Source organism: Oryza glaberrima, chromosome 6 (genome assembly GCF_000147395.1).
Source record: "Oryza glaberrima chromosome 6, OglaRS2, whole genome shotgun sequence".
Taxonomy (NCBI): Eukaryota; Viridiplantae; Streptophyta; class Magnoliopsida; order Poales; family Poaceae; genus Oryza; species Oryza glaberrima.
In genome coordinates this window covers 17,291,490-17,316,511 of record NC_068331.1, presented here as the reverse complement: position 1 = coordinate 17,316,511, position 25,022 = coordinate 17,291,490, and the positions used below count along the sequence as shown (strand labels likewise).

At 46.7% G+C, this 25,022-nt stretch overlaps 3 protein-coding genes across 8 annotated transcripts; 1 reads left to right on the top strand and 2 right to left on the bottom strand.

Moving 5' to 3' along the window:
- Positions 1-1,007: 1,007 nt before the first annotated feature.
- Positions 1,008-1,530, top strand: LOC127775399 (uncharacterized). Its single transcript, XM_052301636.1, has one exon. The coding sequence runs from the start codon at positions 1,220-1,222 to the stop codon at positions 1,475-1,477; it is 258 nt and encodes an 85-aa protein (XP_052157596.1). The 5' UTR covers positions 1,008-1,219; the 3' UTR covers positions 1,478-1,530.
- A 1,546-nt stretch (positions 1,531-3,076) lies between these two features.
- On the bottom strand, positions 3,077-3,862 carry LOC127777415 (uncharacterized). The gene has a single exon (XM_052304002.1). It carries the CDS (start codon positions 3,854-3,856, stop codon positions 3,512-3,514), a length of 345 nt encoding a protein of 114 aa, XP_052159962.1. The 5' UTR covers positions 3,857-3,862; the 3' UTR covers positions 3,077-3,511.
- An 8,649-nt stretch (positions 3,863-12,511) lies between these two features.
- LOC127777087 (probable LRR receptor-like serine/threonine-protein kinase At3g47570) lies at positions 12,512-17,523 on the bottom strand. 6 transcript variants are annotated; one of them, XM_052303593.1, is made up of 4 exons: positions 16,270-17,523; positions 15,982-16,182; positions 13,186-15,871; positions 12,512-13,075 (listed from the first exon to the last, which is right to left on the bottom strand). In XM_052303593.1, exons 3-4 carry the CDS (start codon positions 15,857-15,859, stop codon positions 12,678-12,680), a joined length of 3,072 nt encoding a protein of 1,023 aa, XP_052159553.1. In that variant the 5' UTR covers positions 15,860-15,871; positions 15,982-16,182; positions 16,270-17,523; the 3' UTR covers positions 12,512-12,677. The 6 variants fall into 6 exon arrangements, with proteins under 6 accessions (XP_052159553.1, XP_052159551.1, XP_052159552.1 ...); XM_052303591.1 differs by having other exon boundaries at positions 15,982-16,422; positions 17,137-17,523; XM_052303592.1 differs by having other exon boundaries at positions 15,982-16,422; positions 17,228-17,523.
- Positions 17,524-25,022: the final 7,499 nt, after the last annotated feature.

The following is a 25,022-nucleotide window of genomic DNA, read 5'->3' as shown; positions in this document are numbered from 1 at the left end:
AGCAAGCAGATCCTATTAGGCAGGGCACACTGTAGCTCTCTTTTAAAAAGGGGGAGAGTTTTCCTTTTCACTTTGTGATTTTTGTTTTTTCTCAAAAACACAAATTCGCATTTTGAAGATGTTGCCAATGTGTTCATCAAGGGGGAGATTGTGAAATCATTTTCATGATTAATATCTATGATGAACAATTGGTTATACAAATGATTTAATCAAAGAATTGGTTTGAAAAGATGTGTGGATGTTTGTGTGAGTGCGTACGACTAATGTGGGTCAGGTTGTGATATCTGTGCCCAGGAACGGTTGTTTTGTCTGATTGTGTGCAGGTGACTTGAGATCAACCTTGGTCAATGGTGAGAACCGGGACTATGCTCAGGGAGGAGCAGAGGTCTAGTGCAGTCGGGATATCATGTGAGAAGATGATTAGAGTATGGATTCTTGGAGGTCAACTTCGGTCAACAGTGGGGATCGGGACTAGATTCAGGGAGGAGTTGAGGTCCAGACGGTCAAGGATACCGGGTGACGAAGTTGGATACGAGACAGACACCATGTGGGAGAGATCTTCGCAACGGGCTTCACGAGATGTGCGTGCAAGCACTGGTGTTCGCGAAGGGAATTGAAAAGTTGGAGTATATGATGCTACAGTACACGAGGTACTGTAGCTTACAGGTATGCATGCATGTACGGTGCTGTACATGTATGTGTGATCGATGCATGCATATGTTGATGCATGCAGGTTTGTGTGTTGACGTCAGCTTGCATGTACGGGTGCTGTGCATGTCTTGCTGATTGGTTGGCTCGATTGACTCGGTTGGCTAGTAAGCTGAGTCGGCTAAGGAGCAGCAGCAGTCGGCCTGGTCCGAGCCGGCCCACGCGAGGAGTCGCAGGAGTCCGAATTGAAGTCCGGCTGCGGTTTTGGAGAAAAAGGAATACGAGGGATTGAGTCCTATTGTGAATAGGAGTTTTACACCTACTTTGAATATGGGGTTTTTTTATTAATAGTTGGGGGATTGAGACAAACAGATCCTATTAGACAGGGCTGTAACTCGTAAATCGTCTAATTAATATCGACAAAGCGAGAAAAAACAAGATCGAGCCAACCATAAGCTCAAAATCCATGACGGATAGCCGGAACGCGAAGAAGCGGGAGGAGGCGGTGGCAGGGGCTGAGCCGGCGGACTGGCTTCCGGCGGTAGCCTGAGCTTTCCGTCTGCTCCAGGAGATGAACGAGCGGGAGAAGAGGGAGGAGGAGGAGCTGCGTGAGGAGAGGGAGTTCGCCACGTGGGTGGCGGCGACAAGCGCCGAGAGCTACGCGAGGTTCAATCTGCCGCCGTTGACACCGGAGGAGGAGGCGGAGCTTGAGGCCGCCGTTCGCCGCAGGCGCGACGACGACGACGACGTCTCCGTCCTCAGGCCGGAGGATGACGAGGAGATCAAGCGCCGCATCGGCAACGATGGCATCCTCTGTCACTTCGATTAGGCAACTAATTAATTATACGTATCCGTGATCGTCATCGCCATCGATTTTCTAGATAGCTAGCCAGATCGATGGATTGTTTTTCTTATCCTGTAACTAGTGTATTATACTTAATTATTATTACTCCTATATTTATGTTAATTTGGTTGTTTCAATGCTGAATCAATCTTGTTACAAATTAAATAGTGCCAGGCACGTATACATATCCATCGCTTTAGTTAATTAACAACATGAGCCGCTGGGCCCATGGGCTACGCATTGGGCCAGCAGTAGTACACGCCAACGCCTCTACCGTTCGCCTTATGTATATACAAAGACTAAACTATCATCCCTTCATCCAAAATATAATAAACCAATACTAAATTAGATACTGGACAAATAAATAAAAGCCTTAAATTAGATGCTGGATAAATAAATAAAACCCTTAATAACCTTTGGTGAAAATAGGCAGATCAAACATCAATGCTATCAAGAAAATCCCCGAAGTTCAACGGCAGTTGAATGAAAAATAAGCACCACAACAGGTAACCCTGGCCTTCTATTTTGGCTTAATAATGACCTTACTCATGCGTAGACAAAGGAACAGCATACACTGGTGATTACTAATCACTTTAATTTTGGTAAGTTTTTCATCAACAACATTTCAAGGATCTTCTTTACACTTGTAAAACATGGCTGTCATACAGCACAAAGATTTTTATGCTCTAATTTAGCATAACATGAATTAGCACTGTAAAGTCTGGAAGGAAGGAATATATCTGTCTAAAAAGGCAAACACAGTTCTTCAACTAAACAAAGAAAAAGAGACAAGAAGTCAGAGAGAAAGTGGTCGCATACAGGAAGCAGCACTCTGTGACTGCGTGATGTTAGAGAGGATGTCGTGCCCAAATGATAAAACTGCTGGACCGAAGGCATCAAGCCACAGTTCAGCGGTACAATGTATCTGGTGTCAGAAATGTTTGAGCCTGGAATTGCCTCTCGTCCGTGTCCGTCCGTCCCTCCCTCTCAAAATCGAGGTGACAAATGGAGAGGAATCAAACGAATGGGTCACTGAGCTTGGGTGGGATTCATGGGGAAAAGACAGGGATGAATAAGACGTGGGAAGATTTTGTGGAAACTCTACATGATCGCATTTTTTTAAAAAAATATGGAAGTTTTGAGTAGGATAATTCTAACAATCTCACAAGTACATCTATGTAAGTAGCATATTCGGACTGAGGTGCATCCTATCATTCCTGATTTTCAAAGGGAACACTCTTTATGACAGCTTTTTTTTTTTTTAAGTTGGCAATGCCTGTGTTAAGTTGGCAGCAATGCGTATCTTACCCACCATAATACCACATCATATAAGGAACGAACTAGGGTCAGGGCAAGCTTGTTTCTAAATGAACCCTTACCGAGTTGAGCAATCCTTGTCGCTAGCACTGACACAAGTTAAAAACAAATGTTAGTTAATTATGAATTGTTCAGTGAGCTAGACATTTCAAGATATCTTCTTTGCAATGTGTTATGAACAAAAAAAAAGAATCTAATTATAGCTACTGTTTTACAGAGCAGATGAAATTTAGCTTTGTTAAGCCAATGCATCTACTTTACTCATTCCGTTTCATTTTAAAGATCAAGAGATTTTATTAAAAAGTTTCCACAATGTAAAAGAAGGTTTTGGCGATTGGCATTCCATGAACTAGAACAATCACATGCAGGTTACATTTCTTGCCACATTAGAAGAGAGGAACATGTGGATTACATCCACAGGCAGGTCAACATTTCCAGCTCAAACAGATGCAACGGAAAAGTGCACAATTTATTTTGTTCACACAACTAACGTGTAAAGAACGAAAGCAAGCACAACAAATAACAATGTGAGGAATATGTACGTTACATCCACAATCAGATGAACATTTCCAGGCACAGAAGCAAAAGGAACACTCTTTCTTATGGGGCATTACGTCAAACAGCTAACGTGCAAGGAGAACCAATCAATCACGCAGATCGAATCACTATGTGGGGGAAAGAAAAACTAGAGGCTCCAGGAAGTTACTTCTTGAGTCTAGTGCGCCTCTGCGGCGGGCGCTCCCCGCGGCGGCGGCGGGTGTGGGAGACGATGAGCGGGGGCCTGGGGGCGCGTCGGTCCTCCTCGGCCTGCCTCCGCGCGGCGTACATCTCCTGGGTCTCGACGACGACGAGGCACTTGACCTGGGTGAGCATGCCGAGCAGGGAGGGCGTGGTGCGGTGCTCGACGGTGCGGTGGCAGCGGCGGAGGCTCATGGCCTCAAGCGTGTGGCGGTGGAGGCGGCGCGTCCCTGGGAGGTCCCGCACCAGCTTGGGGCTCCACGCCACCTCCACCCGCGACTTGAACGCCTTGAACGCGCTCCCGCTCATCTTCCCCCCCCCCCCCCCCCCCCCCCCGCGCCTCCCCCTCTCCCCCTTGCTTCTACGGCGGCCGGAACCCTAAACCCATGGAGGATTTTCGCCGGAGGAAGGCGGGATGTCCTAGTGGATGAAGCTGTTCGATGGGCCATTTGCAGGCCGGAAAGGCTATTCTTTCTCGGAATAGGTTCATTTTAGGTTGGAATAAGTTCACTTTAGGTCCCGCTATTTGTCGCCCAGTCCGATTTTCGTCCCTTAACCCCAAAACCGGGTACAACCCGTCTCCCAACTTATGAAAACCGGGCACATAAGGTCCTAAGGTGGTTTGGATAGCGGTTTTGGCTGACGTGGTGCTCACGTGGCAATTCGAGTTGGAAAAAAATAAGCCCCGTGAGACCCGCATGTCAGTTACATTAAAAACAATAATTAATAAAAGGTGGGGCCACATGTCAATCTCACTCCCCCCCTTCTCTCTCGAGCGCGACGGCCGACAACAACACCTGCCGCAACCTCGACTGCCACGCCTATTGCAGCCACGTGCTCCGTCTCGGCCTCGCCGATCTGGGAGTAGCAGGGCGCTCGCGCGGCAGCGGTGAGCCGCACGAGCTAGCGGGCATTGAGGACTCAACAGACGCCGCATCGCTTGTGAAGGGGGTGCCACCCAGCGGCGATGGCAGCTGCGGAGACGGTGGGCGCCGTGGAGGCGCAGGGAGACGCGCACCGCGTCGCCGTTATCCCCCGCGGGAGCCGGTCGCCCCCGCCGACGGGCAAAGTGGGTCCCTCTATTTGCTCGCCTGCTCCGCCGCCCACCTGCGCCATCTGCTGCTGGGGAAGGAGAGAGAGAGGGGAAAGGGAAGAAGAGAGAGAAGGGAGAGGAACGAAGAGAGGAGTGAGGCTGACATGTGGGGCTCACGTGGCCCCCACCATTTTAAAATTATGTTTTGTGTGCAGCTGACATGTGGGGCCACGCTTTATATTATTTTTCCGATATATACTTGTCACGTCAATGCCACGTGGAACGGAGAACTCGTCAAATAAGCCACGTAGGCACCACATTAGCCAAAACCGCCTTCCAAACCACCGAGGGACCTCGTTTGTCCGGTTTTTGTAAGTTGGGGGACGAGTCGTACCCGGTTTTGTGGTCAAGGGACGAAAATCGGACTGGGCGACAAATTGAGGGACCAAAGTGAACTTATTCCTTTTAGGTTCCTCACGTTGTCGTCGAGTTTGAAATCCATACCTAAACCGTAATACCAGATATGATGTGTCACTCAACTCTCAAACCAGTGCATATAAGATACCAACATAGTTTGGATGGTGGTTTTGGCTGATGTGATGTTGATGTGGCATTTAAAATCAGAAAAAATAATTGTACGACCCACATGTCAGTAAGTATCCTTCTCTCTACCTCTCCCCTTATGCTATTTATCCCAACTAGTGTGGAGATTATGGATACCCCATACCTACACGGCATGTATAGTCCAACTAAATATGGGGTGCCATGTATAGATAGAACTAGAAAATCAGTCCGCCAATAGACGCACCGTGCACCTACTATTTTGGATGTGTATGTCTATGTAGATATGGTGCATTTTAACACTGTTTTAGTTCCTTTTTTTTTTCCATTTTTTTGGTATTACCAATAGTAGTTGTGGTATATTTAATACCCTTATTCTTTTTTTAAGTTAATGTTCTTTTACTTTTGACTGAGAAATATAATATGCTCCTGAAAAGAGGAGCGAGCCTGCTAGTTAGCTTCTCTGAATATGCGTCGCATTTGACGATATTTTAATTCCTGATTTTGGTGTTCGATAATAAAATAGTCACAATAAATAACACATTATTTTTACAATATGATGTGTGGTTAAATATTAAATCAAAATTCAATGGCGTCGTCTGTTTAAAATATAGAGGGTGTGATATTTATGTGAAGATTTACAGTATTGTAGGTTAAATATTTTTCATTGCATGTTCGATAATACGAGCTTATAAACAACTGGTTTGACAAGCCTGCGTTAAACCATACATGCACGTAAAACGTTCAGTAGACCCATAAATCAAATTACGTTTTAGCCATGTATGTATAATTTTTTAAAAGCCCATATAGCGTCATGATTACAATTATTTGTTGAAAATATTGAAAAAAAATTCAAATCAAGTAAATAAAGGCCACATCTATCCCTACCTCACTTTGGGCTTTTGGCCCACGTTGTTTTTTCCCATGCCAGCAAAGCTCAAAGAGCACTTCTAGAAATCACCGATGTGGAATTGTCAAAATATAAAAAAAAAAAAATCTTATCCTCGATCCCCTAACAGAGTCTGCAACGCATTTCCAATTATGCTCGCTGCACCACCATCGTTGATTTCCAATCAAACGGCTACAGGTGGGCTGCAAATCTTATCCACGATTGTTTTTTATCTGTAGCTACATATTTCGTTAGGGATATGGATTGTATTTTGTAATACAGACCTCTTCCCCTATATAAGAAGGGGTCCGGGTGTCTCTAGGGGCACGATTTCCTCCCAGATTATACGATCAATAATACACTCGGCGGATCAATCCCCAGACAGGAGTAGGATATTACTTCTTGATTAAGAAGGCCTGAACCTATATAAAATTCCTTGTCTCTAAACCCATCCACTTTTCCAGCTTGATAGCCACCCCTTTTAGTATTACCGAAATCTTGTTTCGACAGTTGGCGAGCCAGGTAGGGGTAGCGTCAAGTTCTTCGCCGACTAGTGCGATGGGTTTCAATTCCGGCATCGACGACTTCGTCTTCCCTCCCAAGCAGGCGTTCCGATTCGGCAGCCTCGACTTCATCAACAACGACTTCGGCAAGATTTCTCTCCTCGACTCGGATTCAAACTAGTCAGGAAGAGGCCAGATCTTCGCCCCGTTTGGTATCCCAAACTCGGCCGAGGTCTACCCCAAGATCATCTCCACCGAGTTGGCTTCAAACTACTCGGACGAGATTCAATCTACTTCAACATGACCCGATCAAGACGATGGGGCCTATCCGCCAATCTTAATGAAACTCCCCGATGATTTGGCTGTTGTCTTCACCACAAGGGCATCTTCTCCCCAGAGGCCTAGGCGGGATTCGGCTTCAGCCCCGGCCCGGCCTAGCTCTAGGGAAGTCGGCGGCGTACTCCAGCCTCTCGGCACGGTTTCGACGAAACAACTGGACGGCTACCTCAGCTCCCCTGGCGTCGACTCGCGACCAATGAAGATCGTGGAGTACGATGACTTCGGCTACCGCTACGACTACCGCAACCTCGACGACTTTGACGAAGGCTTTGAAGACAACTACACACCTCTCTACTTCGGCATCTTCATGGCTGACAACGAGACGGAAGAACAACGTAAATCCCGAGAAGCAGAAGAACTACGCGTACAATAGGAAGCCGAACGACGCCGATTGGAAGAGGAGCGCCAAGCACAAGAGCGAGAACGGTTGCAGCGTGAGCAACAGGAACGCAAACGGGCTGCAAAGGAGGCTGAGGATCGGCGAAAACGGGCCTTGGAAGCCGGGCGACGAGCACGAGAACTTATCGGGCAGCAAGACGTCGAGAGAATTGCGGTTTTTCGCACCCCTCAACAGAACGCGGTTGCAGCGATCACCCTCCTCGACACCCTCCTCAAGGAAGACGCACTCAATCAAGCCAATCACGTTGTCAACATCTTGAACCAGACCAAGACCATGATCACCGCCTCGGTCCCGGTTAACTCTGCAAGCGTCCGCACGCCAACTAGCAGCCGAGTTCCTCCTCTTCGATCTCAAGACTATCACCAACCAAGCCTAAGCGTCGCCGGCGCGGGATCCAGTCACAGGAGCAAGGGTCATGACGAGCGATCTGTCCACTCGCTTCCCGAACTACACAGGGAGCGTCGAGTTGAACGACCACGCTCCCCACCTCGCAGGCGTCTCGTCGATCTTCGCGATACTATCAGCGTCGCGCGACAATAGGCTACGCTCCCCACCATTCACCAGATCGCTACGACGACGACGTGGATGGAGTCGCTGCCTTCACAAGCGACCTGCGTCGAGTGGATTGACCAGCCGGCTTCAAGCAGACTGGAATCGAGAAGTATGACGGCACCACTAACCCGGAGTCCTGGCTCACCGTCTACGGTCTCGCAATTCGCGTAGCGGGAGAAGACAGCAAAGCCATGGCAAACTATTTGCCTGTGGCCCTAGCGGATTCTGCCCAGTCCTGGCTTCACGGGTTACCCCGTGGCACAATCGGATCATGGGCGGAACTTGGCGAACACTTCATCGCCAACTTCCAGGGTACCTTTGAACGCCTTGGTACACATTTTGATCTCTACAACGTCATTTAGAAGTCTGGAGAATCCCTTCGAGATTACATCCAACGCTTTCCGAGCAACGCAACAAGATCTCTGACATTACCGACGACGTCATCATTGCCGCCTTCACCAAGGGCATTCGCCACGAAGACCTAGTCGGCAAGTTCGGGCGCAAGCCTCCCAAGACGGTCAAGCAGATGTTCGAAAAAGCCAACGAGTATGCCAAAGCCGAAGATGCCATTACCGCGTCCAAGCAGTCAGGCACCACTTGGAAGCCGAAGAAAGATACGCTGACTACAGGGGGGAGTGGAAGTACCAATTACAAGGATCGCAAGCGTAAGCCCGAGAAACTTGTGGCAACTACTACACCATCCTCCCGACAACGTTCGCGCATCAACACTTTTGACAAGATCATGAACTCCCAATATCCACATCATCCCAATTCCAATCACGCGGCCAAAGATTGCTTCGTCTACAAACAGTTTGCAGAACAATACGCCAAGAACGCACGTAAGGCCTCCGACGGAGATCAAAGCACGTCAAAGAAGAAGGATGATGAAGGTGATGCCCCGACTGGTTTTCAAGACCACCGCAAGGAACTCAACCACATCTTTGGTGGACCCCTGGCTTATGAATCTAAGAGAAAGCAAAAGCTGACCAAACGGGAGATCAACGCTGTTCAGTCTGATACGCCCCAATATCTTCGGTGGTCAGAGACAACAATTAAGTTTGACCGCTCGGATCATCCTGACCGAGTGGTCCACCCGGGGCGGTACCCCCTGGTACTAGACCTAGTGGTTCACAACGTCAAGCTTCACAGATCCCTCATCGATGGTGGCAGTGCACTCAACATCCTTTTCGCCCCCGCCGGCCGCTGCCGCGCGCGGCACCTCCGGTCGCCCGCTGGGAGCGGCGCCGCCGGGCGCGGCCCCGCCGGCCGCCGCGGCGCGCGGCACCGCCGCCCGCCATGGCCGTTGCCCCGCGCGGCACCGCCGTGGCCCCGCCAGCCGCCGGGCCGCTGCCGCCGGCCACCGGATCGAATGGGAAGGGAGGAGGGGAGGAGAAGGGGCGGATGGGAAGTGAGGAGGGGAGGAGGAGTTAGATCTGTGAAGAGGAAGTGGAACGGATCTATGAAGTGTAGGAGAGGATAAGGGATAGGTACGTATTAAATTTTAGTCTCGGTTGATAATACTAACCGGGACTAAAGATCAATATAATTTTTAGTCTCGGTTCGTATTATCAACCGGGACTATAAAGATGATCTTTACTCCCGGTTGGTGTCACCAACCGGGACTAAAGATCCTCGGCCCCCTGACAGACTACTGACATGGGATGAACCGGGAGTAAAGATGATTTTTAGTCCCGGTTGGTAACCGGGACTAAAGATCATAAACTAGCTATGGTGTTTTTAACCGGGACTAAAGATCATTTTTAGTCCCGGTTTTTATTGCAACCGGGACTATTGTGGATTTTGGCCGACCGACCAAAGATGGTTTCTTCACCAGTGGGCCCTTTACGATCCTACAATTGGTATCAGAGCCTGGCTAGGTTAATATCTCTAGCCCGATGGACACAGTGTGTGAAGGTCTGATGGACCGTGGGTGCCTGCGGGGCCCGTATACCTGATGGACCATTGGCCTGCTCTATGGGGTCTATACACGGTGAAGGGCTGAGGGACACCAATGTGTAAAGGGGGAGATTGTTGAATGTGTGAAGGGGGAGATTGTTGAATAGTCCCACATTGGTTGTGGAAGGGCAAAGGACCTAAGATATAAGTGGGGGAGCCCCTCACCTCAATGGCTAGCTTATAAGTGGGGGAGCCCCTCACCTCAATGGCTAGCTTTTGGGGTGGGAAAGACCCTTTACCCTTTACGATCCTACACCATTTGTATCCTCCATAGAGGAGGAAGCTATTATATTTAATAATAAATCTAATCTAATTGTGTAAAATAACGGGTCCACCAATTTAAGTGAAAATCGACGGTGAGATTACTGTGCCATGTGGCGGCTTGAGAACGTTTGTAGGAGTGCCACGTGACGGTTTTAGAGCGTTTGTAGAGAGTTTAATGGACTTTTAGTATATAATAGACATGGATCAGCATCTGCTCGAAGTTCATCAGTGGGAAGGCGAAAGTGGCGACCTGCAGTGGGTGGCTAGCGCGGTGGCGGCGAAGTAGAGAGACTATAGGAGATCGATGATGGGGGAGAGCAAGCACGAACAAGCACTATTTTTTTTCTAGGCGGGTAGGCCTCTCGGAGCCAAATGGCCGTCTACGAAAATAGTAACCAGGGGCGACATCGTCGTTCGCATGCGAAGATAGATTTTTTAGGCGGACAACATAAGGCGCCGCCTGCGATAATTTTAGGCGGACGCCTTATGTGGTCCACCTGCGAAAATTTATCTTTGTAGGCACCACCTTATGTGGTCCACCTGCAAAAATGAGGCTATATAGCCTTTTTTTCTCCTTGAGCACTTGTTCATTCTTCCGAAGTTTTTCTCTCCGAAAACAAACAAAATATAGGGGGGAAGGTTTTGAACTCCAAATTTTCGAAGGATTTTTCTACGGTGGTTAGATATATGCCTTTCCACTCTTATTACTCATTTTTTTTATAACTTTAAACATCCCTTTGTGATGGATCCGTGCATGCAAAATAGTGAAAAAAAAGCACCATGTTTTTTCTTTTCTTTTTTTCCTATACTTTCCTTTGATATGATTGTGTTGGGTTCATGTATACTCCTTGATGCTATGATCCTCTCATCCTTTAGTGGTTGAATTTTCCCAAAATGATGTATTTTGCTCCCATCCATTTCCTATATCAGATAGGAGAGAGAAAATTTTCCATTCCCTAGGTCTATGTAAAAAAATAAGTGTATTATGTTTACTTTCCATCCCCTAGGTCTATGTAAAAAAATTATGTTGGATCTATGTATACTATATGATGGCATGTGGTCGCAGTCATCCTCTAGTGGTTGAATGCGATAATTTAATTACCCAAAATGATGTATTTTGTTCTCATCCATTTCCTCATTTCCTAGATAGGAGAGAAGAAATTTTTTTTCATCCCCTAGGTCTATGTAAAAAAAAAGTGTATTGTATTTACGAGAAATTCATAGATTCCCATCCTTTAGTTATTAATATTTCTCTATCCTTTAAGGCGAACTTAAGTTTGTTTACAAATATTTGTTGTTAAGAGTTTTTTTTAAATATAGTTATAAATGAAATTTTTCCAGAGATAAGGACATGCGCCAACGGATGTATCATACGCTGAGGCTTTTGCCGTCATATACGGATGAAGTATTTAAATTTATTGATATTGCTAAGACGCCTGAAGAGATAGCAGAATACAACAAGGGCTTGCACAAAACTAAGTTGCTTACTGTGGTGCAGTACATTGGACGAGCTTTCTTGAAATTTCAACAAAAAAGTCATAATGGCCGCATACAATTTTAAGTCCCATAGATTTCTCTGTATATATCTGTGTTACTTCATCCGTGACTAACTGCACCATCGTTACTATGTATTGATCATTAGATTTGTTTCTTGATCTACCCGTAGATTTGTTTCTTGATCTACCCGAAGTATGAGACCGTTACAGTCTTAGACCCCCTTGATTATAATCACGGGATGTACATATAATTTCTAACAATAGTAAGTGATCTTGATCCATGCATGTGTACTTTTGATGAATTATAATTAAATCTCGCCTTAATATGAATCGCTAATATCCTTACAGCGCGTACAACTCCTACAAGATAAATGGTAGAGAACAACTGCAAATAAGGGAAAAGCTGCTAGTGCATATATAATGACCGGTAATGCTCCACACAATTAATATATTTAAATTCTTTTACTTGCAATGTTTAACTAATTCCTTCTAATGACTAGGATTGCTCGCATGCGGTCTGCAATACACCGATGTACGTACCATATCTCTGATGAAATCCAGAGAAGCACTGAGAACGTGTGATGGGCTACTTCCTGCAGAAATACGTGCAGTCTCCGGTTAAAGAAATGCAGCTCAAATATTCCCAATGCTTCCCTTTCCTACCCAGACAGAAAGCTCAGCAAAAGTCACCACAGCTATCAAGCCTATCAGTTACAAAATTGGCTAGCAAATACTTAAGTTGGGACTCTCTACATATTTATAACAACAAAACTGATTTCTTTTAATTATACAGTTTCATTCAAAAATAATAATTTGCCCTGCCAGTAAGGGCACATGCATAACACTTATATCTTTGCATATATAACTGGTGAGAACTTTAGATCAAGAAGCATTCCTTCACTTCAACACATGCATACTCCTGCTTGATCCATTGTCACTGCCATGTACTTCAGATGTCCAAGTGCGACACATTAGAAATACACATGTTTCATTAATAATAGCTACATGACAAAAAATAAATAAGTTTAATTAATCTGGTGTCTGATCCGACCTCATTTTTCAGGGAAAATATCTAAACATACAAATACAAAAAGGTACTTTAGAAATGGGCAGCTTGTAACCTCTTCGGTTATCATATTAAAAGCTATGATTCTTCAAGAAAGCCTCCTTGATTCGTTTCAACCTACAGAGAGCATCGCGCATGGTGCTTCGTTCATCAGGAGACTCCAGAGCACAAGACAACGCAACCTCCATGACAGGAAGTATTATGTTGTTAAGCATCAGCTGCTGCCGCTTCTGCTCAGCACTAGCCTGCTGCTGCCCTTCATGGCAGATATCAACGATTGTTCCCCTAAGGCGCTCGTCAACTACTTCATGAGCTCGATGCGGGAATCCATCTCGCACCCATTTCTCAAGATTCATGTCCCCTCCAAACTGCGGATCAACAGGCCTCTTTCCAGTGATCATCTCGAGGAGCAACATTCCGTAGCTGTAGACATCGCCTTTTGCTGATGGTTTACTCCCATACCCATATTCTGCACAATATAGTTTTAGTGTAAACATATCGCAATTCATTCTTTTTTTTTCCTTAGAATAAACACAATGATATGAATGAACACAAATAATGGCAAGCTAGAAGGAGCACCTGGTGGAATATATCCAATGGAGCCCTTAAGGCCATGAGTACTGGATACATCTTGTCCAGCTGATGTTGGAGACAACAACCGAGCCAACCCAAAGTCTCCAACCTTAGCTGTCATGTCTTCATCTAGAAGCACATTGCTCGGTTTGATATCACAGTGCACCACTTGTTCTCCACAATCATTGTGTAGGTAATCTAGTGCACTCGCAACATCAATGGCGATGCTAAGTATCATATCGGCGTTCACCCCTGCAACATTCTCACCCTGCCTGCCTTTGTGGATCAAATCCTCAACACTTCCGCAGCTCATTAGCTCATAAACCAATGCCCTGAACTCATTGCCTGAAAAATCGATACTTGCACACATGGTGACTAGCTTTACTAAGTGGCGGTGCCGAACATTTCTAAGGGCCTCACACTCTGCGGTCCAGCTCTTCAGTGCTCCCATCTTATGCAGATCCAACACCTTGATGGCCACAGCTGTTCCGCTGTGCAACACTGCCTTGTACACTGAACCAAAGCCACCTGTGCCGATGAGGTTTCTATTGTCAAAGGAGCTGGTCACCTGGTTTAGCTCTTCATATGAAACAAGTGGGTGACTTTTCTTGATGAAGCTGCCTAGTTTTTTAGGCTTCCTATTTCTTAACCATTTCCTTGGCAACAGCGGCATGCTTATGATGACAACGATGGTAATAGCAGCCATTGCTGCTGTGCCAACTGCAATAGCAACGGCCATCTTTCGACGATGTGAGGAATGGATGTAGTAGCATAGCATGTTTGAGTAGCATAATTTTGGGTTGCCGTCAAGGTAAACAACAGAGTGGTCCTTAAAGATGCCGTTGTTTGGCACCAATCCATCAAGGTCATTCATTGAGAGGTTCAGTAGCCTAAGGGCTTGCATCTTCACCAACGTTGCAGGTATAATACCCGATAACTGGTTGCTAGACAGGTCCAAGGTTTGCAAACCTTTCAGATTCCCAATAGTACCAGGGATCACACCTGACAAAGAATTTCTGCTCAATGATAGACTCTGAAGACTCTGGCATTTCCCGATTGACACTGGGATACTACCGTTGAGGAAATTATAGGACAAGTCAATGGCGGTTATTTGCCCTAGTTGACCAATATTCTCTCTTATTGAACCAGTTAGTAAATTATGTGACAGATTAAGGAGAGTGCTAAGGCTGTTGAGTGAAAAGATGGAAGCAGGGATGCCCCCCTTCAGACTGTTGCTTGATATGTCCAGTGAAAGCACATGTTGGAGGTGACCAATCTCTACTGGGATTTCACCAACTAACTCATTATGGTTCATCTCGAGCCTCGTTAGTTGTGCAAGATCCCCAATTTCTGCTGGAATTATGCCTGACAGTTTGTTCCTAGCAAGGCTTAGCATGGTCAGCTCTTTCAATAGTCCGATTTCTGGTGGGATACTTCCAAAAAGTAGGTTGTAGCTCATATTGAGCAAAGTCAGGGAAGATAAACGCCCAATGGAAGCTGGTATGTACCCAGTTATTCTGTTGCCACCAACATATAGCCTTGTGAGAGAACTTGACAAGTTGCCAATGGAATCAGGGAGTATACCCTCAATGAGATTCTCATCAAAGGCAATCAGCTGTAGCTTAGTGCAGTTCATAAGGTCAACAAGGACACTTGTGTTACCAACAATTTGATTGAATCCAATATTATACAAGACAAGATTGTGAAGACCGCTAAGTCCCGGCGGCACAGAGCCGCTAAAGTGATTGTGGGACATCCTTATACTTTGGATGTTTGTCACGTTATGGAGAGATGGTGGGATTGGACCAGTGAACCTATTGATGCAAATATGGAAAACAAGGAGCCGTGGGAGTCGAAACCCAACATCACTTGGTATCTTCCCATGTAGGTCATTATTTGCAATTGCAAAGAAAGAAAGGGAAGAGAGATTGTAAAGTGGCTCAGGAACTGTGCCTTTCAGGTTATTTATCGAGAGCTGGAGGTACTTGAGCTGTCTTAGATGACCAAACTCGTAAGGAATTGTGCCGGTCAGGTTGTTGGTGCTAAGATCAAGTGTGCTCAACAACGAGAGGTTACCAATATATCGCGGAACACTACCACTTAGTTGGTTCCCTCCAATCTTCAGGACTCGGAGTTTCTGAAACGAGCTAATGCTTGCAGGTATAGTACCAAAGAAGGTATTCTGTGACAAATCAATGATCTCAAGATTTGTGCAGTTTATTAGAGCTGCAGGGATATTGCCCGTGAGAATGTTAGCACTAGCATTTAGTGTTTGAAGCTGTCCTAGCCAACCAATTTGGTCAGGTATTTCACCAGAAAACTGGTTCTTTTGTAAATATAAACCATGAAGGGCTGATAGATTGCCAATGCTAGGGCTAATCTTGCCAACCAAATTGAGGCCCTGGAGATCTAACACCAAGACTCTACCATGACGATTGCATCGGACCCCACTCCATGTGCAAGCGGAGCCATTACCCCAAGATAATAGCATGCCTGATGGATCACTGGTGACCAGAGATTTGAGACCAAGGAGGGCCTCTTGATCCATATTATCAGCTGGAACTGACTGAGCAGAAACTACCAGGAACAGAGAGGATGACATGAGTAAGAGTACTAACTGATGGACGATGCCAATCCTTATCTTGATTTGGAGATGCTTACACAGCAAGGTTGCCCACATCTTGATTCGGGTCTGCACACATAAGAAGATCGCAGGTTGCAAAAATGTGGATATCCAGAACAAGAATTGACAAAAGGAAAGCTGGATCATCTCAAATGTTTGAGTATATAGAAAATACATACCTGGTCCAGTCGTGATGAAAGAAACCTATAAGAATCGCATACTTAACTATATACTACCACAGCTCAGGGATTTTATACAATGGCAACTTGAGCTAGCGATCAATGCCGTCTTGTTAAGTAGCATGACAAGTGACAACTCTTAGAGCCGGATAATCTGGACTTCGTCACTGTACTCTCTCATTCTTGCAGGGGAGGCTGTTCCTAATGTCAACAGAAGAAAATAAAGATAAGACTTTTGATCCCATACATAGCAGCCTTAGAAATTCTGGTCACCAGAGAGGACGTCACTGTTTTCCTGTATAAGAAAGTTGGTAATGAGATGATCTTGGCCATTGGAATTAACTTTTCCACCAAATTGTACGCGAAAACAAAGATAAGAATTTTGATCCATATATAGCAGCCTTAGAAATTCTGGTCACCATAAAGGACGGCACTGTTTTCCTGTATAAGAAAATTGGTAATGAGATGGTCTTGGCCATTGGAATTCACTGTTCCACCAAATTGTACGCAGCATATTGAATTGTATATGATATGCAAATCTGAGATGCAAAAGAACGGTACAGGAATAAAATAAAAGAAGGTACTTTATGATAGGCAAAATACACAGCACTGTACTTTAGTTGACAATTATATCACAGTTTGCAGAATTAGGCAATCATATATCTAAATATTATTAAGGATGGGAAAGTAAATTTACCAAAGAAACTATGCTTCCATTAAAGGGGGCAAAGAAGAAAATATCAATACATCCTCAATTTGCAATACATATTTGGGCTTATTATGATAGGGTGGGGTTAGATTCATTATCTTCAGCTGACAGAAAAGAAATTGAAGTCAATTTCTTTTGAAATCCTGCCTATCCAAGCCAATCATGGTTGAGGAAAATGGGAACTTATTCAATTGGACGCTTTCTTCTTTAGCTTCACAGTTTCTTTGAACTATTTGCTGTACTATGGAGTATATATAGGATAAGGAAAAAAAAACTCAATTTTCATCTTCAAACTTCCACAAAAGTACGGACACCATTTATTCTTCAATTTTTCAATCCTCTCTCACTCTTTCCTCTCTGTGTGTTCTTCCTGGCTTCTTCCTCCACTCTCACTCTCCCCCATTCTCACCCCGTTTCCAACCCCGCAAGAAGAAGAAGAAATAAACCTTTGCTGTCAACTGGCAAGACCATCGTCATTGGCTTGCCCCCACCAATCATGGCCTCCTCAATCTGCACAATGACGGGCATTTAACTCACCTACGCGGCGAAGGGCGAGGGCTACAGCAGATAGATCAGCGACAGCATTCCCCTCGCTGGGCCACACTGGAACTGGAAGAGGAATTTCCCGCCAGCTGCAGGCGGCACGCGAGGGGGGCGTCGACCTCGGCGAAGGGGACGGACTACAGGAGCCATATGGCAACGGCGGAGTCCAGGCCTAGCCAGCATGAGTCCACGGCCGCGTCGGTCATCGCTCTAGTCCCCAACCACCTCGGCTGCAGTACGAGTGTGAGAATGGTGAACCGAGAGTGGGGAGGTGGGGGCGGAGGCGGCGCTGCGAGAAGATGAGGTGGCGGGGGAAAAAAATGAAAGGTCAAAATGGGAAGAACGGTCAATTTCAGTTGGTCATGTGTTCGATCAGGCTAATATACTACCTCCTCCATATTTTAATTTATGGCGCCGTGTACTTTTTATCAATGTTTAATCATTCGTTTTATTTAAAACTATTGTGAAAATATGAAAATATTTATGTCATACTTTAAAAACATTTCATGCAAGTCATAATAAAATAAAAAAAAGTACGAATTAACCCTTCAAACTATCGCGGTCGTCTGAATCACCCCTAAACCACAAAACTAGAAATTCTTCACCCCCAACTATGCAAACCGGACGAATTACCCCCCTCGACCTAATCCGCGGTGGTTTTTGTCTACGTGGCGTACGCGTTGCGGTCCAGTCAGCATTTTATTTATTAAAAATATGTGGGGCCTACCTGTCATACTCCTATTCCTCTCTCTCTTCTCTCTCTCTGTCTCATACGCGCACGGCAGCAGAGGAGGCGGCGAACGGGGGATGAGGCGGTGAGCGGCGGCGGGCTGCGGCGGCGGAGGAAGAGGCGAGTGGCGCCGGGGTGCGGCGGCAGCAGAGGAGGCGAGCGACGGCGGGAGCTCGCGCTGCTCGAGGTGAGGCAAGGCGGCGGCGGCGGAGGAGGCGAGGCGGTTGGGGGGGGGGACGGACGACGGCGCGCGGCGCGGGTGGGGCTTGAGGGGAGATGGCGACGGCGCACGGGCGGCGGGGTTGAGATGCCGCGGACCAAATGCCGGCGGTGGTACTCGCCATCGCAGCCAACGATGCAGCGGGACCTCCAGGTGTGGAACTCGGTGTGGGGGAGGCCCGAGGAGGAGGTGGCAATGGCATGGCCCGAGTACGAGGCGAGGCTGCGGGTGGCGGGGTTGACCGGCTCGAGTGCGTCGTCATCGGTAGTCGCGTAGCTCTGTGCGCCCGCGCCGTTGCGTAGTCGTTCAGCTCCGCCAGCCGCCGCGACTCGGGCACTGCTCGTGTTGCCACGAACAGGACGTGCAGCCACTGTGACGAGCTCCCGCCGTGGAGGGCCGGCACCACTAGCTGCTGCTCCGAGCGGCGCGCCAGAGAAGGCAACGATGGCGAGGCGGTCGGATCGCATCCTGCTCTGAGCTCCGTCCGAGAGGGAAGGGGGAAGCCGCGCCGAGCTCCGTCCGCCCACACGCCTCCGAGAGGGAGGGGGAAGCCGCGCCGAGCTCCTCATCCCCACCCCCCCCCCCCCCCCCCGGCGGCCGCCACCACGTCACGCGCCGCCGCTCCGTGTCCTCCACCGCCGCTGACCCGTGAGACGGTGAGAGAGAGAGGAAGATTGACAGAGAGAAGTGAGAGAGAGAGTGTGAGAGAGAGAACAGATAGTAGTGTATGACATGTGGGTCCCACAATTTTTTATAAATATAATGCTGACTAGACTGCCACATGTACGCCACGTAGACCAAAACCACCGCAGATTGGGTTGAGGGGGGTAATTCGTCCGGTATTCATAGTTCGGGGTGAAGAATGCCCGGTTTTGTGGTTCGGGGGGGGGGGTGGGTAGGTAATTCGGACAACCGCGATAGTTCGGGGGGGTAACTCGTACTTTTTCCTAAAATAAATGATAATTACATAAGTTTTTTGAATAAGACGAATGGTCAAATATTGTATAAAAAGTTAACGGCGTCATACATTAAAATACGGAGGTAGTATGATTTAATTGGAGTAAATTACACTAGCTTACCTCAAACTTGTAATAAGCTTTCACTTAGGTCCACGAACTTGTAAAACACACATCGAGATCCCTAAACTTAGTTTAATGTATCATCCAGGTCCATAGCCTCGATGGCATGGAATTTTTTTATTTTTTCTCCCTTCTTCCTTCTTTTTTTCTCCACTTCACCTCCTTCCTCTCCCTTCTACCGCTGACAGGTGGGGCCTACCTGTCACTCTGTCAGCCCGCGCGAGGCTGGCAAGGGGGCGGGGAGGCCGGCGGCGGCAACGACGTCGTCGATGGGAAGGAGGAGGAGGGGAAGGGGAAGGCCCCTGCTCCGGCCGGCCGTGGGCACGCGCGGCAAGCGGATGCGGCAGCTGCTCAAGTTCGACGAGCTCGCCTCCTCTCTCACGAAGCTCATCGTCGGGTCCTGCCACTGTCACCGTCAAGCTCGCGCCACTGACCTCGAGCTCGCCCTGCCACCCTGCTGCTGCTGTCGAGCTCGCACCCACCCCGCTGACGCTGAGCTCGCAGACGCCTACCCCGCACGCGCGGCGGCGGTCGGCTACCCACTGCCACCGTCAAGCTCGCGCCCAGCCCGCTCGCGCCGAGCTCACTGACACCTCCCCTCCCCCCCCCCCCGCCCCGGACGCGCGGCCGCGGTCGGCCACCCCTCCCCTCGGGCGCGGCTAGCGACACCTCCCCCTACGCGCGCCTCGACCCAACGAACTGTGCCGCTGCCCTCTTCGCCCCTGAACCACTCCGGTGGTGGCCCTCACATGGCCGCCGGCAGCCGCTTCTCCCTCTCCTCCCCCTCGGCCTTCACCCGCGGATCCTCTCCTCCCGCCAGCCAGCGCCGGTGCGCTGCTCCTTTCTCGCCGGCCGTTGCCCGCGCACGCGCTCCGTTCCTCTCCTCCCACCGGCAGGCGCCCGAGCACGCACACTGACCGTTGCAGGAAACCTCGTCCACCACGCGAGATGAGGAAGGAGAGAAAAGATGGGGAGAAAAAAAAGGGAAAAAGAAAGTTTTGCCATGTCATCATCTACGTGGCATGCCATATAGGCACGAACACGGTCAAAAGAGGCTTTGGACCAGGATAATACATTAAAGCATGTTTAGGGAGCTCGGTGTGTGTTTTGCAAGTTCGTGGACCTAAGTGAAACTTTGTTACAAGTTTAAGGACCGCTAGTGTAATTTTATCATTTAATTGGTATAGAGATATGACTGAAAACGAATCGGACACGAATCTAATATATTATATATTAAGGTGCAATCCTTTTGCGCTTAAGATTCGGACACGAATGAAGAATTTCTCGATCACATGTTTTAGCACAAATGTTTGTGTGTTGCAATAGGTAAAGATGTTTTTTCAGAGATACAATAGTTAGAAGGCAAGCAACCATTAGGACCGCTATATAAATTATAATTGAAAAAGTTAATAAATATCTTTCCTTGATTTTTGGCTGAAAAGTCTTTCGTTCCTTCCTTTTCAGTGTTAGTCCAGTTCGATACCTCGATGGCCTAGCTAGCTCTCCTAGCCGACTACCGTCTTCAACCTCACGAAGAGTCTCGTACACGTATGATGCCGGAGCCGACCCTCCTAATCAAATCTAGCTGAACCTTTTTCGATCTCTCAAAATGTAGACACTTATCACTACTACACCCTACGTCACACCACCGGATCCGCGCGGGGGGCGGCCGCCGCCGCCGGATCCGCGCGGGGGCGGCCGCCACCACCGCCGCGCCGCCGGATCCGCGCGTGGGGTGGCTGCCGATGGATCTGCTGCAGCCGTCGCGTGCCACCTCATCGTCGTCACCGCTATCGCCGTAGAGGAGGAAGGCCGGGGAGGGCGGCGACCGCTAGATCAGAGCGGGGGAGGGCGGCGGTGGCCAGATCGGCCCGGCGCCTCCTCGTCATCGGCCCGCCGCCTCCGCTCGCGGTGAAAGAAAAAGAGGGGGAGAGGAAGAGAGAAATGAGAGAGAGAGAGAGAGGGGAATGGGAGCAATCGAGGAGGGGGATGGGAGAGGGAGTAGTGGGCGCGCGGATTAAATGGTGGATGGGTATTTTCATGTGCGGACCAATTAACATGTCCGCACGCAAAAATAAGGCTATTTTTGCGTGTGGACATGTTAAGTGGCCCGTGTTGGCGGCTGTTAAATGTCGGTTCTATACCGCCAACATCTGCATAAAGTTCAGATAATAAAACATCCAACATAGTGATAGGTGCTTAAATCTCACATATTCCACAGTGTTGGTGTATATTTATATGCAGGTGATAAACCCCGATGTTGGGAGGAAATCTAGACTAAAGTGAGGAGAATTCTGTATCCATACAAGGATGGGTTGTGAACTTCATCAAAACGTCAGTAAATCAGCCCAAAATACCAAGAAATGGATAAAGGAGGATTAGGGGAGGAGATGGGCCAAAAACCAGGCCAGATGGGCCCAACCCAGGTTTGGCCAAACCAAAATCTCAGCCGTTCAGGCTGGGGTTTGGCGTGGACGCTCCAAACCATGGCGGTTGGAGGGCACTTCGGACATTTCCCCTTCACCAACCGTCATACCTACTCCTATATAAAGACATCACTCCCTCACTTCACACACACTTCCAAGCTTGAGCTGAATTATAAGAGGCTCTATTGTACTATATTGTATACTAGAATAGGAAGAGAGTAGAGTAGAAGGTGTCGGGAGAATTCCGGAGTTGTCGGTAATCTTCTCCTATTTCTTTTATTATGTTTATTACTCTGAATTTAATATAATATTCTTCTTGAGTAATTTAGATTTATCTTGTGAGAATTATCTCTTGGTTAGTTCCTAAATAGCATACATGATTATTGTTCACTATAATCAACTAAAATATAGTGATTGCTTTGGTGAGTTATAAACTCTAAAATAGATATTAATTGCTTAGACGTGGTGTTTAGGTAATTGTTACCAGTAATTGCTGCGTATCCCACAGTACGTTTGAGGTAGGTGTAGAGGTGGTGACAGCCCTCGAGATCACTTAAGTCCTCCCTGTCCGGGTACGTAGTAGAGCGACATCTAGAAATAGCAGGTTGCCAGTGCCTGAAGTATTGCATTAGGATTAAAGTTAAGCTTTCCCTAGACACTGTTTCTCACTATTAAATCCTCTCTATCCTGGCCTATCTTTTGCTTGGTGTCCTTGGATGAACTAGTGGAAGATTTGACCACACACGTTCCCTTGGATTCGATACCCTTGGAATAGTCCGTAGGGAAAGTGCTACATCGGTATATCCGTGCGCTTGCGGATTTTATCTGTGACTGTATTAAATACCAACAGCCCACACAGGAAAATTGATTTTTCTGTGTAGATAACTATCTGGCGCCGGTCCCATGATTATTATGTGCGGTTTTTCGTACGGCCTGCCTGGAAACAAAAGTGCCCCGCGTCCAGGAAAATGAGTTGTGTAGTAGTGTATGTCATTTTATTTTAGCATTTTGAAACTTGATGTATGTTTTATTAGTTTTTTTAGCGGAACATACAATTGAAGTTGTATTTACATAGTAAAGTTATATAAAACTAGCAGTTTTTGTATAGGATATTGTGATGCTATCAAGCGCTAGGTGAAAGTGTTTTTGTTTGCAGCAATAGTGATTTTTAAATGAAGGTGGAGCTTTAGATTTGAACTATATTAACATGCATGTGTTTCGGATGACCTCCTTGGGTCATTACGGAAGAAAATAAATAAGGATACATACAGGGGTTGTCACGACCCAAATATTTTTTTTTCCGTGACAGTCTGCCGTATCCTTATACGCATATATACTAATATTTATATATGTCCATAAGAATACAAAGCAAGATGCAATGTCTAACCATCACAACTAAAGCTTGGACACCTACAACAGTGGTTCCATTTATTATTATTACTTTTTTTTTCACCAGCTACATTGCATATTACATTGGTTGGTTCACTTACCAACTTATTGTTACCAGGACGATACCTTATACTTAGCATACAAGTATGTCCTCTGGATGCCTCTAAAGACTAAGTAGACCACACTCTCCACTAGGTCTACATGTCACCATTTCCCTCTAACATCTCATCTTGACTAGTTTCTACGCACATCAAATAGTAATAATAATATATGAGTATGTTATACATACTCAGCAAGATTAGTACATATAGCTATATGATATGTATTTTTTTAAAGACAAAAGAAAATACTACAACCCATAGATATTAACGGCCAATAAATAATAAAGGACATTAAACATAGTAAATGAGTTAAATCCACACTGCAGAGGTATTAACATAATCGTCGTAATCTCGTTCCTTCAACCCATTTTTCTCTCCAACTAGTGATACCCTCGTCTGAGAATCACGCCGCCGGATTCCCTACTTGTGTGAGGCATTCCTCATCTCACACTAATATCAGCCGACCCAATATTGTTATTTCAGGTATTTGCCGTCTTAGGCTAAGTATCACAATCACGTTATTATTCTCACTGATAAAATCATCAATCCATTATTCGGTGTTCATAATACTTTCTGTTAGATTGTTAGTATCACCATTTTAATAATATTGGTAAACAAATTTAGTCAAAGTAAAATAGTTGGTGGGCGCAGTCTTGCCTTGTCTTCTGTTGTTCTTCCTCTGCGTCCCATCTAATCAAATATACAGGTCTTCGGTATTAATTTATATCTATATTTGTCGTGCAGGATATTAGCTACTGACATCAGCTACTAGCACCATAGATAGCTGGCTGATGTGACTATACTAGAGAAAGAAAACCAACATGGAGTAGTGTGTAGGTGCTTGCACGCATCTAGTCGAGTGAGCAGTACTGCATGCATGCATATAGCATGTAGTATAGCTGCTAGCTAGTAACTCCTAGTCTCTATACTAGCTACCACAAGCAGTGGCGGAGCTAGGTTTGGAGGAGAGGGGGGGCTCAGCCTTCTTCTTCTTCCCCCATTTTCTTCTTCCTCTCCCTCTTTTCCCCCCTCTCCTCCCTCACATTTCCATGGAGTCCAGCGGGGTAACGGGGGCTCGAGCCCCCTCCGCCCCCACGCTGGCTCCGCCGCTGACCACAAGTACTAACCTTTCACACTAATATATCTACCTCCTGCTGTATTTAGTACACAGGATTATGAAAAGCACCCTAAAAAAATGGTAAAAAAATGGTAAGTGTAGCAGCCTACTAGTACCACAAGAAATTTTTGCTAATCTAGCTAGCTTATTACTAGCTACTTGCTAGGTCTGAACACTATTAAAATGTAACAATACACTTACCTTCTTGCTCTGTGCAGCCCTGTGCTTCTATGGCGCGAGTAGTATTCGTAGGTTTTTGGGAGGCTTTTATAGCAGCAGCTCCTTCGGGTCTAAGGAGACACCTGCCCAGTTTATGAGAGGAATGGATAGCTTTCACCTCCTGGACATTTATTTATTCATTTTTTAACTGGTCCCTACGATCCTATCCACTGGTGCATGTCTATCCTATCCCCTTTGGTTAGTAAAATATACTGCCCTCCCCATTCTCTTTCTATTTCTATCTTTCTCACACTTTAAGTTCACTACTACTACTACTACTTTAGAAATTCCGTCCTCGAAATTATTATACCTTGGTGATGGAAAAACTGAGGATAGTTTTTCTGGAGATCATCTTCCTTCTCCCATGTGGCCTCATCCTTGGTGCGATGACTCCATTGTACCTTTAAAAATCTAATTGTTTGGTTCCTTGTTTTTCGATCTTTAATGTCCAAGATACAAACAGGATATTCCAGATATGTCAAGTCGTTCTGCAACTCAGCCATATGAA

Bases quoted from the DNA above. Each gene is read 5' to 3' on its own strand.
- LOC127775399 (XM_052301636.1), top strand. From the start codon at position 1,220: ATGAACGAGCGGGAGAAGAGGGAGGAGGAGGAGCTGCGTGAGGAGAGG.
- LOC127777415 (XM_052304002.1), bottom strand. From the start codon at position 3,856: ATGAGCGGGAGCGCGTTCAAGGCGTTCAAGTCGCGGGTGGAGGTGGCG.
- LOC127777087 (XM_052303589.1), bottom strand. From the start codon at position 15,949: ATGATCCAGCTTTCCTTTTGTCAATTCTTGTTCTGGATATCCACATTT. The intron at 13,076-13,185 runs GTGCTCCTTCTA...TATATTGTGCAG, and splicing joins CATTGGATATATTCCACCAG to AATATGGGTATGGGAGTAAA.